We start from the raw sequence: 16,487 nt of genomic DNA, 5'->3' as shown, positions 1-16,487 counted from the left end.
CTGGCTTGCAGTCTATGGAAGAATTCTGCAACAGCAAAGATGGTTCATTTATTTGAAAATTAATTTAAACAATGCATCAAAATAACTACCAAGTAAGTGCCCAGAGCTGTTATCAATAAGTCTCCCAGCCTTGAGGAGAATTATGGTAAATACTCAGGACTTCCAAATCAATAAGTGATGCTTCCAAGATTTCAAAAGTATGAAGTCAGTTGAGCACTGTGCAGCTGTAGCCCAGAAATGTTGCAGGGCTATATTTATTTGCATTTTTATCTTTATCAATTTTCAAATTGTCAAGCAATTAGATACAGTTTACTTTCTAGATCCTGTGATAGATCTGTGATTTGTCCGGGGTTGCCTGAACTGGTTTAAGAGCTGAATTAAATGAGTGGAAGAAAACAGATGGATGGATCAATGATTCCTAGATCAGGGGCTTAGTTTGTAGTGAAAAATGTTCTGTAAGCATTAGTCACATCACAGGCATATATCCCTGTTGTTTGCTTGTTACACCAAAACAACCAGCCCAGCAACGAAACAGCTGCTTATACCTTTGTAACATGTTTGTTTTATGGGCTTTGAATTCTTTAAAAATCGTCCCAAATCTTTTCCCATTCAGGTGAATGAGAAGGCTAGATTGGGCTTATGAACTGTCAGAGTTGGAGGAGCAGAGAAGTTTTTCTTCAACATGATGTTTGCGAGCCCACAATTCTCACTCTAGAGCAACAATTCCTCAAAACCAACAAATCTAGACTTTTTAATGTGGAGGCATTTGAGTGACAGGGTGTAATAAAGCTGAAATAACCTCTTCTGGTAAATTCACCCAACCGCTGATCTGTAGAGCAACTTTTTTCGGGTTCATGTTTCTTTTCTTTTTTCTTTTTTAAATCATGTTAATGAGACTTGTGGTTCTGAATTTTAACTTTCTCTGGAGTGAAATATTACCCAGATGTCTCTGTGTACACACAACAACATGACAAGAATAACTAACTGCTGGGGCGCTTACACAGGTACACACACTGACAAGCTGACTGACTTGAATATAATCATTACATTGTTTAATTTAAATCTCCGTTCTCTGTTTCTTTAACCGTCCGTTCTTCTGATTGGTGGAAGCAAAGACTTGTCTCTTTCTCAATCAAATGTTTGTCCTGCAGACAACTTCAACCCATCTTAAATTTTTTATCCTTCTCTCACAGTCACTGACTGTTTGTGACTTTTAGTGTGGATGTAAAGTATGGAAAAACCAAAGCGGCTCTATTATTGAGTCATTTATCTAAGCTCCATCATTTTCAGAATAAAGGCTCTTGGGAAACAGGATTCTTTAAATTCTCAGGATTCTAATGTTTGTTTCTTCAAAATAAAACCCCCAGTTATTTATTAGATCTTGTCATGATGCCTTATTGTTGTGAAATTTAAGATAGCTGGCCACTGTACATATGTCTTACAATCGCAGCACAATTTCTGTAAAACACATACACCGTCTACTTAACTGTTATAACTTTGGCAGTCACTTTTTTCTGAAGTTGCAGTCCGTTTGGCCTCTCAGGGCCACCGTACTTTTACCCACCACAACCAGCTGCTTCTTATACACACATGTGCTTCTTTGACTACTCTTCTAACATATAGTTAGACTCTGTGCTATCACTGCTAATGGAGTCTTGTACTATCAATGATCCTGAAAGTGATCAGTCAATATGAATGAGCTCAATGCTAGTGTCTTACAGCAAAATTGTCTTCACTGTCTTCCCTTTTTGTATTGGATCATAGATCAATAATAATTTAGTTCAGCTTTATTCAGTCGTGCCCATTCAGAACCATTTCGTGAGCATTTTCTGCTGTAAACCTTCTCGATTTGCAGCCAGTTTGTGTCCAGTGGGACAAAGTGGACTTTTATGCCAGCACTATTTAGACACCACTCGCTCATAACAACACTCCTAAGATTACCTATGAAAACACGTGCCATAAAGGGAGGAAATCTGCTTTCCTGTAAGACTTAGAAAACAATAAAGTCATAACAGAAGATGGTTTGTTTAAGCTGTATATTGTATTTCAGTTCAGTTCATTGAGGACTATCTCATGAGTGCCCTCTAGGTGAATTGCAGCCATTGTCAGAACAATATTAATAGGAAGTGGAATTGCCCTCTGTACTAGGTTCAGTGTTACTGAGCCATAGGAAAATATAACTTTTAATTTCCACACCTGTGTTTATATCTGAACTGGCAGTTCATGCTCTGTTCGGCTCTCTTTTACTGTGTTGGCAAAACTGATCCTAGCCTCCACATCCACAACTAATGTTCTTGAGCAATGACCTTGAAACCCCCACATGCGGGACAGAGACATACGTGCTATAAAACTGTTGGTGACAGCTGTAAATATACAGAGTGCAACTTTGTCATCCATAGTTTTTTGTATCAGGTTTTCTTTTTTTTCTAGATGTGTGGGGTTTTGAAAGACCTGATTTGATTTCACAGATTAGAGTAGCCTCTCTGATTGTAGGTGTTAATATGTGTAACCAGATGGTCTGCACATTACCGTTGATGGCTTAGGGGCAGGACAGGTCAAATTAAGGCTACTTAATTAAGAGCCATGTTTCCTTTGCTCACCAGTGGTGTTAAAAGATAAAAATCTATCATATTCTGTTGTGTGCTGATGGAAATAGAGTCAGCAACAACAAGCTTTTTTTAGAGACTGTAGTAGAAATAGAAATGTAGTGGAGTGAGGCTGTCATCAGTCCACTGAGATCATCCTGAGCCTCAGTGATTTATGCTTTACATTACTGCAAACCTTTTATTCAACAATCACAAGCATAAATATTTTCTCATGTTGTTAAAGAAAAGCTCAGTCAGCTATGTTTTGTGTCTTCCCAAAATAATCAGCAATAATTGTCATTGTCAAGAACAAAAACACCTCAGCGCAATTAGCAATTTGAAACCTCTACTTAAGTTCTTAACAACTTGCAACTGGTCAGGAAATATATACATTTCCTTTGTAACCACGTGGTTGATAATCGCTCTCTTGGCAGCATTAAAAAGCATGTTTGAAGCCTGGTGCTAAAAATGGGTTTGCTCTTTATGGAAAGCTTCCGCCTTCATAGCAACTGTATATTGTGTGAAATTTTTAATAACTGGAATTAGGCGTGTGCCCATTTTGAACAGGTGTGCCGACACAGACAGCTGTCTGCTAGGTTGCCATCCATCTTCTTCCACTTATCCAGTTCGGGGTCATGGGTGCTCTGGAGCCTAGCGCAGCTGTTGCCAGTCTTGCGGGTGGCAACACAAATCATTGATTAGCCTAATGAGCCTGTTTTTGGACTGTGGGTAAAAGCTAATCAGGGACAAGAGGTAGCCAGTAGATTTGAACCCAGGACCTTCTTGCTGCAAGACACCAGTGCTAACCACTGTGTCACTGTTTATAGAGCTATTTTACAAATAATATAACTTACTTTGCTGGCAAGACATCCAATAACTCCATATTCTAGAAATTAAAATTCTGGTATTTTATTAGTTTGTTGCTTGGTAGGCATCTTGAAAGCATTTACACCTGAGCTTTGCACCTGTACACTTTATAGATGCTTCTCGCTATAAGTAACTCCTAATTCCACCATGTGGCTCCAATAAGCAAACCTGACACTGACCAAAATGTCAACACCGAGGCTTCTAATAATAATAATAATAATAATAATGGATTGGATTTATATAGCGCTTTTCAAGGCACCCAAAGCGCTTTACAATGCAACTATTCATTCACTCTCACATTCACACACTGGTGGAGGCAAGCTACAGTTGTAGCCACAGCTGCCCTGGGGCAGACTGACAGAAACGAGGCTGCCATATCGCGCCATCGGCCCCTAAATTCAAGTCCGAAACCAACTGGTAACATTATTGTGGCTCGGTCCTTTTTTAGTATACAGTCTATGTTTTTAATGTATGGCTGTATGTTTAACATCTCTGAGTGATAGTCAGAGTCTATCTTTGCAGAACAGACCCCAGAAATGTAAATCCGTACATTACTTCACATGTACTGGAAACCTCCCACACCGAGACAGACGTTTCTGGGTTAGTTTGAGCTCTGCTCATTCATTTAGCCAACAGATCAGTCAGTCCGGCCTCAGTTAGTCACTGGCCTTGAAGAAAAGTAGACTCATCCCACTCTTTGCAGCAGATAGTCATCCATCAGCCAGTGGATTATAAACCCCTGCTGAGATAGCTGATGATGGCTGGTGACACATTGGCGGTGGGAAGTGGTGTTGTCATGCCAACTGCAGAGGTTTTAGCCGTCTCGACGTCAACCGGAGAAACAGCTGTTAGTGGGTGGATTAACACTGCGCTCTGCCCAGCTATTACCGCATCATGTGTTAGAGACTACGACTGGGAAACAAAACATTAGCCTTTACATCATTTACAGATTAATAACCTCTTATCTGAGCATGCCTGTAGCACATGACGGCACACACATGCAACAAAAGCACAATGGGAATCACTTAGTGAAGCAAATAAATTTATTAATAAATCAATTATTGAAATTGCTTTCATTAAGAAATATAACTAGCATTCATACAGAATATTACAGCATTTCCCTTTAGACGTACCATAAATATATTACAGTATATTTATGGTACTAATGACATCTTACACAAATATGCAAAATACAAACTTAATATAAAATTAGGCACTTGCTGAACGAATGCTGCATACATACAGATTTAGCTTAAAGCTACAGACGACAGAATAAATTACAATAAAGAAAAGGGAATTTGTTTCACTTTGGCTAACATGGATGGGCTTGATAACAGAAACTAGAGACTGCATCTCACTGCACGCCACAATAAAGTGAAGAATGGCACAAGTCCATAAATGTTAACATTCATATTTGATCTTGCCTTTGATTTTTAATCTTATGGTAAAACTTCTAATCAGCATAAAGGAAAAGTAATTATCTTTGATTAGACTCGCACATCAAAGATTTTAATAAAAATCATTAAAGAATAAATTTTGTGATTTTTCCATATTAATAAATCCCGTGAAAACCCCACAGCCAACAACACACTGTGTACATATCCAAAAACATGTGCCATCCAGATCACTGTATTGCCGGGCGACGTGTCCCTCCATTAAAATGAATGCACAGACTATTTTGTGCTGTATAACATTTATTGCACTAACTGTGCATCAATGCATTTCTGATGCAGTGGTTACATCCACAACGACTGTATGTGTGCTTCAGTAACCTTTGCTAAATCTACAATGCCCAAGTACTGAAGATTATTGTGAAAATGAAATTGCATGTTTGTCATCTACACTACATGACATCAGATATAGTTTTCAGTCATGTTCCCAGTGCAGAGCTGTGGTGCCCAAAACACACTTGATCCACTGCAGACCTGCAGCACTAATTTTCCATCAGTTTCAAAACACGTATGTTTAAATAACCTCAAGGTATAAAAAAAACAAAATACAGGTGAATGAAATGTAAGCTATCGGAGGGTTAGTTATGTTTTATATATATATATGTTTTTTAGGTTCTATAATGCTTCCTTCTGGAGCTGAGGGCATGAAATTCTGTCAAAGACAAGGTGAGTAAGTATGTGTGTCAGTATTTACAGACAGTAAAGAGGCAGAGCTATTCTGGATAGGTTTCCAACTTGAATCAATGAAATGGCCCAATATTGACAGGCTGGCTGTGAAGTTGAAGGTGCTGAAGGTTTGATTTGGCCACTGCTCTTAATTCAGAGACTATAATTCACATGTAGTTGTGAACAGAGTGGGTAGTCATTAGTGCATCAGATTTAATAACTATTCGGAAATGTGTAAAATCAAAGCTGGTAAAGACGCCTGTCAGAGAGCACAGGTAAGGTGAGTGTTCCTATAAAGATGTGACAAAGCTTTTCACTGGCTCCAAGACAAAGAGATCTTCTCCTTTCCTTCATATTTATTAAGATCTTTGTCTCTGTATTTAAAGGAGCTTTGTTTCTGATCGTTTATATTTCCTGCCTTGTCTTGTTGCAGGTGTACTCTCCCTCTTTATTGCCACACCTCTCGACTCCAGGATGACTGAAGAATTGTATAAACCTGAAGGATCTTCATCGCCTTGCAGGATGGTACAACCAGCCTAGCTGGGCAGGCAGCCAAGTGATTTGACCGAGGAAGCAAAAACAGAGAAGGGAGGAATGGGGGCAGGGAGAGAGGAGAAAAGAAGCAGAGCAAGTACAGGAAAGGATCCCGGGCAGGGCTTTGTTCACCAACCCCCTTTAACTTAAGAAAGCAACGAGAGAAGCGCTGAAGTGAGAAGTGACACCGAGTCCATCCTAATGATGAGCGGTGAATAGCCGCGCAGAGAGGAGGAGAGGAGAGGACAAGCCCTGTGGGAGATTACTGCATGTTGGAGGATATGGAGAGCTGCAGTGTTATAGCTAACACACACACACACACAGACTTTGCTGAGCTCCTCTGAAAACCACCTATTAGCGCTGCCAATGTCACTTCCTTAATCCACACCACGAATGCACCAATTTCCCCAAACAACTCTGTGTCTTATCAAGCAACAGGACAAGGTCATCCAGCAGAAAAGCTCTGAGGTAAAAATGGGGGAGAGGGGCACTCACAAGCTAATTTAGATAAATGACTTGTTCATACAACACTCAGACACAGTCAGAGAACTGTGGCTAAAACGACTGCTAACAAGTTTTCCTCTCAGTTGTGACGAAGCCTGCCTCTTCAACTAGGGCAGACACAGAGGGAACTCCATTGCTAACCTTGGGCAGTTGTTCCTTAACCCAGATCCTTTCCTGTGTCTTTACACAGAGACAATGCAGCCCTGTGACTGTGGGCAGAATAATTATATAGTACTAAAAGTTTCCGATAATCTTTGGACTCAACAAAAGCATCCGACAGCATAACTGTTCCTTCCCTATTTTAGAACCAACCTGACTTTCATTAGCAGATGTTTTTGGTGACAAATGACAAATCAGAAAGAACCCATTTTAATTTTTATTTTATTAGTATGTTAAGTGCTGCATATAGCTCAATACCTGCGTCTGTGAAGTTCTTGAATGCAGCTTTCTAGCTATAAAAATGTTGTTGTCAAGCATTTTTTTCTTAACAAGTAGAAATGTCATCGGCTGATCAAAATTATGAACTTTTATCAAAAGACCCTGAAAAACCAACTAAATGAGGTTATGTGTGAATGATTTTAAAACTGCCAGAGTCAAGAGTTTTTACTTTTAAGCTTATATATTTGTTGCATGGTAGCAAAACTGTATTTACACAAGAAAAGCAAAGAGTGTTGTTGCTGACTGAAGATGAGCATCAGGCTTTCATCGACTGTAGTTTCACAGCCATCTGTGTTTACAATTCAAGATCTACTCTGCAGGAAGCTTCCTGGTTTTGTTTGTATGTGCACTGCTGAAAACCACCGAAATTTGAATATCACCATCCAATGCACATAAAGACAGATATTGCAATTTTTATGCTGCCACACTTTGTTGTAATTAATCTAAAAAACACAAAAACAGCATATTGGAATGTGCTAACAATGGACACTCACCTAACAGCTTGTAAGAACATTACAAACCAGACCCAGAGCCACTTTCACGCGCTGATGATTAGATTAGTACAATTTGGCTTTTCACACTTTGAGAAGTGTGATTAATTTTTTTTAGTGAGATAAGATGTAAATGAAGTCTCTGAATAGACCACAAAATATACGAAAAGTCATGGGGACAGCAGTCTGACTAAGGACGTCACACCCTTCTGTCCTCGCTCCTTCTTGGTGGCTACCAGCCAGCCTCTCTGAGCCAAGAAGTGAAGAGCGAAAAGAGCTAATCAACACACACACAGACTTCCTCAATCGCACTCACACACACTCACTCACTCTCCTTTGATGAAGGGGATATTTGTCAAGTGGAAGCCTATTCCAAAGGACTAAGGGCCACTACAAGTCATCAGGCTATTCACTAGACACAAAGACAGCAAATGAGAGTGCATTTAGGAGCTGGAGTTCACATGGGATTATACAGTACTGGCCAGTAAGAACATGAAGTCTCACGTTTAGAGAAAATATGGACTGAAAACACTTGTAGGGAACAAAGTAACGCTTATGTCATCATCCACTTATTTGACTTTTGTTAACGAGTTACAGAATCCCTGTTTACACCAAATGCAGTGTAAGTTCTGCATGCACACATATTTGCACTGCTGTTCACAAACAGCACGTTCTAACCTCACATAAGCAGCATTAGCGTGTTTATTATAAAACTGCAGACATCGCACAGAAACTATAAGATTACAAGATTAAAATTAGTAGATTTTTTCCGTGTTGCTGGCTGCAAAGTTCAGGATGTGCTCAACACATCCAGCTCAACACCCTGTGACTAAAACTAAAAGAAAAATGTGCTATTTGATTCTCGCTCACTGTCCTTTTAAGTGATTGTGACTATTGAAACAAAAACTATAAGTGGACAACCTTCCACTCACCGCTTACGCAGGCAAGTCTGCAACTAAAGTAATTATAATTAAAGTTATTTAGAAAACAAAAACAGGTTTCTACTGTTTTAAAGCAATTTAGATGAATCAAAGTCATACATGAATTTTCTCTTACTTAATTTTTTATGGTTTCACTTTTGATGTGGCTCCTACACACGGAGCTGCAGGGATTATGAATTGCTGCAAAGCCTTTGGATTTTATTTTTTTTGTCTCTTATGCAACATCAGTGGTTCTGAGAACAGTTGCTGCATAATCTCCTCTCACCTCCACTCAAAATAATCAATGCACAATAAAAAAAATATTGCACAAAGCAAATCATTTCAATTTTTGATTCTAAAAAAAGAACGAACACCTCTTTGGTGCATAATCATATAGTGCATATAAAAAAAAACCCCCGCCTAGAATTCAACTGAAAATTCAAATTTGGCATTGCTTTCCAAACTGAGGACCGAGCTGCTCTGTCACATTATTAGCAGCTCTGCAAAACAACACAACAAGTGAATCATCATCATTATTATTCAAGACAGCTTCAAAATCAGCTGCTTTTTCTGTCTCGGCCCACTTTAGTTGCCAGGAACAGCCAGGATGTACCCAGACCGGCTCTTGGTGAAGTCCGGCTGCGACTGGTTGATCTTGGGCTCAACGATGACCGTGCACTTTCTGCCATTCATGCTGCACTGGATGGGACTCGCAATGTTCACCTGCAGCTTCCTCTTCTCACTGTGGAAGGAGAATACAAAGACAGAAATACCTGTTAGAATTCAGACAAATTACTGAACACTGATTAGACGTTCTTAATGAAAATATCTGCAAACATAACCTCGGATTATTAGTCTGGTCATTACAATCAGAAAATATTTGCAGCCTCACTGGTTTCACTGTTTAATGCACAGAGATAAAATAAGCAGATCCATTAGTAACCAGAATGTGTGTACGAGGCAGAGCACAGGTACAAGCCATTAATCATGTTTACTCCATCATAATCTTGGAAATACACCACAGTCACACACACACACACACACACACACACACACACACACACACACACACGCTCATGTTGTAAATGCTCTTACTGTATATGCACAGTCACACTCACGCAGTAATAATAAATCTTGGAGCCACAAATCTTGCTCAGAAAAAAACTCTCCTTTCATAAAAACAAAATCCTTCTCAGTCATGCACACTGTCAGACTCACATATGTACACACAGACACACTTTTATGAAACCAGGTACTGTTGTGCACAACAATGACAGAGCATATAAGACAGAAAAACTGCTTTTAAGTGAGATGGAAAAAAATACCAGAGGGAAGTGATCCAAATATACCATAAAAATAAAATTTTTTAATTCGTATTTATTTAAAAAGGGACAATGCAATCTAACATAGTCCTCATATGGAGCATGAAACTGATGTGCTGCACATACAGTCTATAGCTATTGCTAATTTCCAGCTCTTGTCCATTGTTGGGCTTTTACATCCACGGTCTACAAACAAAATTACAACATAATAATTCTGTGTAATGCTTAAAATAAAAGTCAGAAAAGATATATGATTAAATTAAGATGTATAAAGTGAAATACAAAATCTAATTAAATTATAAAGTGTATTAAATTAAAAACACAGTTGAAAGACCTCGAGTTGCTTAAACTTGAGCGGCTAACTTGCCTTTTAGTTTTGAACTCAGGAATCAGCTTAAAGGATTGTGGCAGAAGATCAAAGAGATCCTTTGGAATTTTATTCACGTAACACCAACTAACAGATGTCACCCTGGGTCACTTTACATAGAAAGTCTTATAGAGAGAAATCTAACAATCCCCCACTGTGCACTCAAGCAACCACAGACTTATTACAAGGTCAGAAAGGGACAACAAAAACCCCATCAGCCGGTTCATGGAGATTTTAAATTTGGAGTGAGGAGGAGAAATCCAGTCTACTAAAGAAAAAAAAGCATGCACTAACTTGCAGTAGTGTACAAAATGTGATCTTTAAGTTTAATGACTTCAGCCGTAAAATTCAAAAACATTATCTGATTAAATCTAGCTGATTATGCTTTTTTTTTTTTTAGATTGCTTCATCCTGTCGCCTTGCACATGTGCCTCTGTGATGTGCATTCAGTGTGTCAAAACAGAAACCTGCAACTGGGATTAAATTTGCTGAACGAGGATGAAGCTGCAGATAGTCAAATGTGACGAGCAGGTTTCGTGATGACCCAAGACTCAAATAAGTGTTTGACCCTGAGGAAAGAATTCACGGTGCACAACCCCGCTGAAGAATGACAAGCATGGCATGAATACTTATCATAGAACTAGTTCTTATTACTAGTGATGATTCTCAACATGAAAACTGATCCATGGTGAAATTACATAGTGCACATCCAAGTGTTGAGGGGACCTCCATGGAGTGACAGCTGTGCTGGAAGCAGTCCAGAACTGCACAAGGAGGGAAACCTCCAAGGGGAGATCGGCCAAAATGTGTTTTTTGCAGCAAAGATTCGATCGCACCTCACATTGGATATGTGATGCAGACTAGTTTGTAAGCTGAATCTTTTAAAGACCTGTATGGTCAAGACAGCAGAAACACTGCCGCTGCACCCTGTTCAAAGCCACAGCACGAAAATACACGGGTACAGTAGAAACACTGCACACCCATGTAGGCGTTTTAAATTACTGTGGCTGTAAACGTTACAGACCTACTCTAATGTCTGTGTCATGTGATCTAGTGTCAAATCAGTCTAAACCTAGAAGTGTGACTGCTAGTAGTGTATAAAGCATGCTAGCATTAATAGACAGCAGCACTAGTAGTAGTGGCTGCAGTTAAGTTTTTGCAGAAACTTGCAGAGCCTTTTCTACTCTGAATCAGCCACTGAAAACCATCTGAACTATATTTATATAAAAGGGCACACATAGTATTTTGTTTACATGCTGCTCAAATGGATCATTAAAGGTAGTAAATGGCCAGTATTTGTGTACCAATTTGAAACGAATACTCGACGAGTACAAACTGGCACTGTGCTGGTTTGGTCCTGGAACGTGCTTGATGATCCAGGCTGTCAAATCAAAGCATGTCTGTTTTTCTCACCTGAACCCTTAGACGACAGCTATTCACTCTAACAACAAAAATAAAAACTGGTGTGTAGGTGGACCGTGATGTGAAGCTATTTGCTGGAAATGTCAATTAAATACAACTTAACATGATAGCTGCAGACTGCCTGCACTCATTCTCATCCAATAACAATCACACGATGTAGTATATAAAATATAGATGTAGCCTCTGGGTCTGAAAAGTAAAGTTATTATGGATAATGCATTAAAACTGGTTTCTTTCTAATGGAAAACAGCAAGCAACTTCTCTTGCTAAAAAAAAGTGCATAAAAAAAACTAAGTAAACACTTTCCTGATGATTTTATGGTGTCAGTCACTAGTTACAAGCTGCATGTAATGCTGACAGAGTGCAGTCTTTAAGATTTCTAGTCATCACAGTGAACAAGGCTTTAGTATTATGTGTGGTCAAACGCTTGGCAAGTTGTAAATGTTTGCAGTACTGGGCAGCTGGCAGGCTAACAGCAGCCAAAATGTTGCAATGACTCATTCATTTCTGAATATAACTAGATGTAAGTGTAAAACTTGCAATTTCATTTGAGCTAAATGTATTCACTTTGCTTCTAAATATTGAGTATAGTCAGTAGTTTAGTAGTTGACAGGACTGTGTTGCTAAGCTAAGCTAAGAGGCTGGCAGATGCAGACTTATATTCGTGAGTATGATTTTGCTGTTGGACAAACAAATATTCCCCCCGCCCAAAAAACAGAGTAGAAATATTCTTTTAAATGGAAAAATAAGTAGGCAGCTAGATTTCTCAGTTCCTAACTCTTTAACGATAAAAAATGAAGCTACAGGGAGCAACTGAATAAAGCCCTGGCGATCGCCATGACAGAATATCTGTGTGTGTGTGTGAATGTGTTTTTAAAGCAAGAATATATAATAATAATAATAATAATAATAATAATAATGGATACTTTATTGATCCCCATGGGGAAATTACTTGTTTTTCTCTGCATTTGACCCATTCACTCAGTGAAGCAGTGGGCAGCCCACTAAGCAGGCACCCGGGGAGCAGTGTGTAGGGACGGTACCTTGCTCAGGGGTACCTCAGGGTAGCCGTTAAGTGGATTCGAACCGCCGACCTTCCAATCATGGGGCGACCACTTTACCTACTGAGCTATCCCTGCCCATATGTATGAGATGCTAACGTGCTTTGGAAATAAATCGTGATTATGCTATGTGGGTGTATACGAGTGTATGTGGGAGAGAAATGTGTATGATTACGGTGCTGTGCATCTTAATAACCTTCAACACAGTGGAGACGTATGTACGAGCATGTTTCAGCTCACAGATTGAGAAAATTAAGATGAATAACAGAGAAGAATTCATGCAGCTCTGCTGTTGAAGGAATGATCCATATGGTGGTGCTGGGTTGGAGCACAGCAGTGGATTGGCTTTTAGTGCCTGTCACATCTAGTTAGACCCTTTCTGGGTGAACGGGTGCTCTGCCTCGTTTGCTCTTAAACAGGATCGATGACGGGAATCAAAGAGTGAGAAGAAAACGGCATAAATCGTGTGGTTGCTGTTAGCAGAAAGCGAGAGAGAAATCCGAGGTGATGTAAATGTGAGGAGGGGAACGAGAAGATGAGAGTGATAATTGCTCTCTGGTGGAGGGGAAGATGGAAATGTAGACAGGAGGGCTGGCGACAGGAAGCTGAAAGTGTGATAAATAAATATGCATCTCTCTGTTCAGTCAAGTGCTTGTCTTGTCACACTTTCTTCAGTGGCACAATTACCGATCGTGGCATAAACAAATTCATTATCCGCAATTACTGCCTCCCATCTCTGTCCCTGAAATGTGAACCGATAACGCCGACTTGTTGCACAACAACAACAAGAAGTCATAAACAACAAGCGAAAGGCTTCTGCTGCCCACGCTGCACTCCTCTGCAGAGTGTGTGTGCAGCTCTCCATCTCCGCTTAGAGTGGAAAAGCTCAGACTACCACCGATGCTGGTTTCCATGGCAACCCCCGTGAGCTGAACTCCCCCATCTGTCATGGCTGCCAGCCAGGAAATGGGACTGTTGGTGTGAGTATGTTTAGATATGCCTCTCTCTCCGTCCATCTCTACCTCTCCCATCTCTACCGCGCTGCTGAATTGCCAGAGGGGATGCTGTGCTGTGCTCCGTGTGAAGGGCAAACAGGGTTAGGCTCACATAAACAGCAACATACCCACATGTATACACACACATAATACCCTGTAACACACTCTCACAAAGCCAAAATGATCTCAGACACCTTTCTGATCTGTCAGCTCCAAACCTTTACTCTGAATAAATACTCCAATAAAAACCAATAGAAGCCTTTATCTGTGAATAGAAAAACGTGATCAGTTGAGTCTTAAGGTCACTGGCTGGCCTTTCCCATAACGAGCCAGAGCCCCGAGGGTAGACTTGGTCCTTCATTGCATGGCCTCTCCAACTGGAAAATCAATTCTTTCCTTTACTCCAACCTCGCTCCCTTTGTGCGTCTTTGCCCTTCATGCCATGTGAGCCCAGCCTCACTTGCTTCCTAAAGTAATTCCCTTTCACTGAGAAGGATGCAGAACAGGAGGAGAAAGGGAAAAATAAAGAGAAGGTGAACTGAAATGAGTGATTAGATGAAATGGGAGTGAAAATAAAACTTGAGCGCAAAACTGTGGAGGGTCGAGGTCAAGTTTAAGTGTGATGAAAAGGAAAGACAAATATAAAATATGTAGAAAGTCCTATGCAGAATGGTATCTGAAAGGAAAAGTGTTGCAAAATGAAACAGGGGGGAAGAGATGTTGGAAAGACTATTTTCAGGTCGAGAAGGCAGGATTACCTCCAGTCTGTTAAGCCATCCAGTCCCACTTCTGAGTCATCCCTCTAATAGTGTACCTGGCTGTCCCCCAAGCTTGCTGCTGCTGAAAAATATATGAGCTCTGCAGGTGGGGAAGTGGGGAGGACCACTTTGCAAAGCTAGGCTTGCTCTAAAGACTTAAGACTTTGAGGACAGGATCAAAGTTGGAGCACAGAACACAAACTACTGCAGGAGCTTAATCAGAGGCAGTGATGGTTTTGGAGTTTTACAATGATTCAAATAGCTCTTACAAAATTGGAGAAGAAAAGAAATATCTGGATAATAATCTCAATCATATTAACATGTGGTTGAAGAGCTTCCAGTGACATCATGAGTGACATATCCTATTTAGCTATATTTGCTTTAAGGATAAACTGCAAGCGTCCAACCTCTCTCTATACTCTGGTCCTAATCTTATTTAACAGGTTATCAAGGAGAAAATAATGCAATGCAGAAATCTCTGCAGCGGTACGAAACAAGGCGTCTTCAAAAGAACAAAAAATAAAGAGCAAAGAGAAAGAATCAGGCTGTGAAAGTGTGCTGAGGGATAGAGAAAGGTATAGATCTGAACAAAAACAGAAAAAAGAAACCGAAACTCCTGCAGGCTGACACACGAGAACAAAAGTTGGGTCTACACTGGAGATCTGTCAAAGCCTCAGCACAGATCTCCTCCTTACAGACAGTCCTGAAAAAGTGAGGCCACCTTCTATATATAAAAAGAAAAAAAAGAACAGTCTCCTTACATCAATATTTCAGCTGGGAGATCACAGAGATCAAGAGAGGAACCTCACGAAGGGAAGGCATGCACAAATGTGCCATATGTTTGTTCCTGACAGTGAGCATGAAGTTCAGGCACCGCAGGCCAACTTGACTGATGGATTTCAGGATTTCTTGTGCACATTAAAGCTACAACTATACAGCCACGACTTTACACACTTTAAAAGCATTCCCTTTACAGTACAGGCACGGGGCATCGTTCACTAACAGTAACTACACACAAATCGGTGCACAAGCTCTTCAAACACACGAATATTTAATCAGTATTTTCCTCCCGGCTTTGTACAAACAAATTTAGAAATGCCACCGGCCGTGCATGAGCACAGACGATGAAGGTATGACAAACATTTAATGCACAATGATGACATCCACAGTTTCAAATGCTTAACGTGTCAAATTCATGACAAAAGCTTCCATTCTTGCTCGTTATAACTTAAACTCTCCAATAGCTGCTTTTGGTCACCCCGTGATCGGAAGGTCGGGGTTTCAAATCCACTGAACGGCTACTCTGAGGTACGCCTGAGCAAGGTACCTACACACTGCTCCCTGGGTGCTGGATTGTTGTCTGCCCACTGCTTCACTGAGTGAAAGGGTTAAATGCAGAGGACAAATTTCCCAACGGGAATTAATAAAGTATACATATTATTAACTCTTATTTCTTAGTTTCAGCCTTTACTGGTTTCATCTTCTCCCTTTAGACAACCTCACCACTTTGGGTGAAGGAAAGCGAAAGTAGCAGTGCCTGCTACACGCAGTAATTTTAAATGCTTGAGATTCACTAACATACACTCAGTAATAACAATAAAATTGTATGGTGTGCATGCCTTATTGATTTTGTGTGTTTTCTGGGTAAAAAAAAAAAAAAAAAAAGATTTCTACACACACCAAACAAACGAGGCCAATTCTCTCTTGAAAAGATGTATGTGCTGCACACCAGAGATGCTTTTCCATACAAAATGGTTAAATTATTTATGTGAGGCTGGACATTTGTTGTGTTGTAGTTTTGACACCCTTTGTATGTGCGGGTACCTTTCCAGCAGCTACTGATATATGTGTTTACAGTACAGCTGAACAAGAACTGTTTTAATAAAGATATCACTCATTAATTATTTATTTATTTATTCACTTCATGCTAAGCAACGCACAACTAGTTTTCCACAAAACAATGAGGCACAGCAATTAGTTAAAGGTATGTAGCATAATAAGTGAAACTCACCTAATTGCTCAGTATGGCTACTTTATTGTTTTCTACAAATTCAGCTTTTTGAGATGCTGCATATCAGCAAAAAATATTACAGTTGTGAATCAGAA

General features: G+C 39.9%; 1 protein-coding gene across 1 annotated transcript in view; it reads right to left on the bottom strand.

Moving 5' to 3' along the window:
- Positions 1 to 4,423: 4,423 nt before the first annotated feature.
- Positions 4,424 to 16,487, bottom strand: part of myo1d (myosin 1D) — a 118,715-nt gene continuing 106,651 nt past the window's right edge. Inside the window, exon 22 of the mRNA XM_026178077.1 lies at positions 4,424 to 9,198. Coding sequence (XP_026033862.1) covers positions 9,042 to 9,198 — 157 coding nt within the window. The 3' untranslated portion in view covers positions 4,424 to 9,041. The remainder of the gene's footprint in view (positions 9,199 to 16,487) is intronic.

Source organism: Astatotilapia calliptera, chromosome 8 (assembly GCF_900246225.1).
Source record: "Astatotilapia calliptera chromosome 8, fAstCal1.2, whole genome shotgun sequence".
NCBI lineage: Eukaryota > Metazoa > Chordata > Actinopteri > Cichliformes > Cichlidae > Astatotilapia > Astatotilapia calliptera.
Note: the sequence above shows the minus strand (reverse complement) of the source record. Positions and strands in the feature narration are given on the sequence as shown.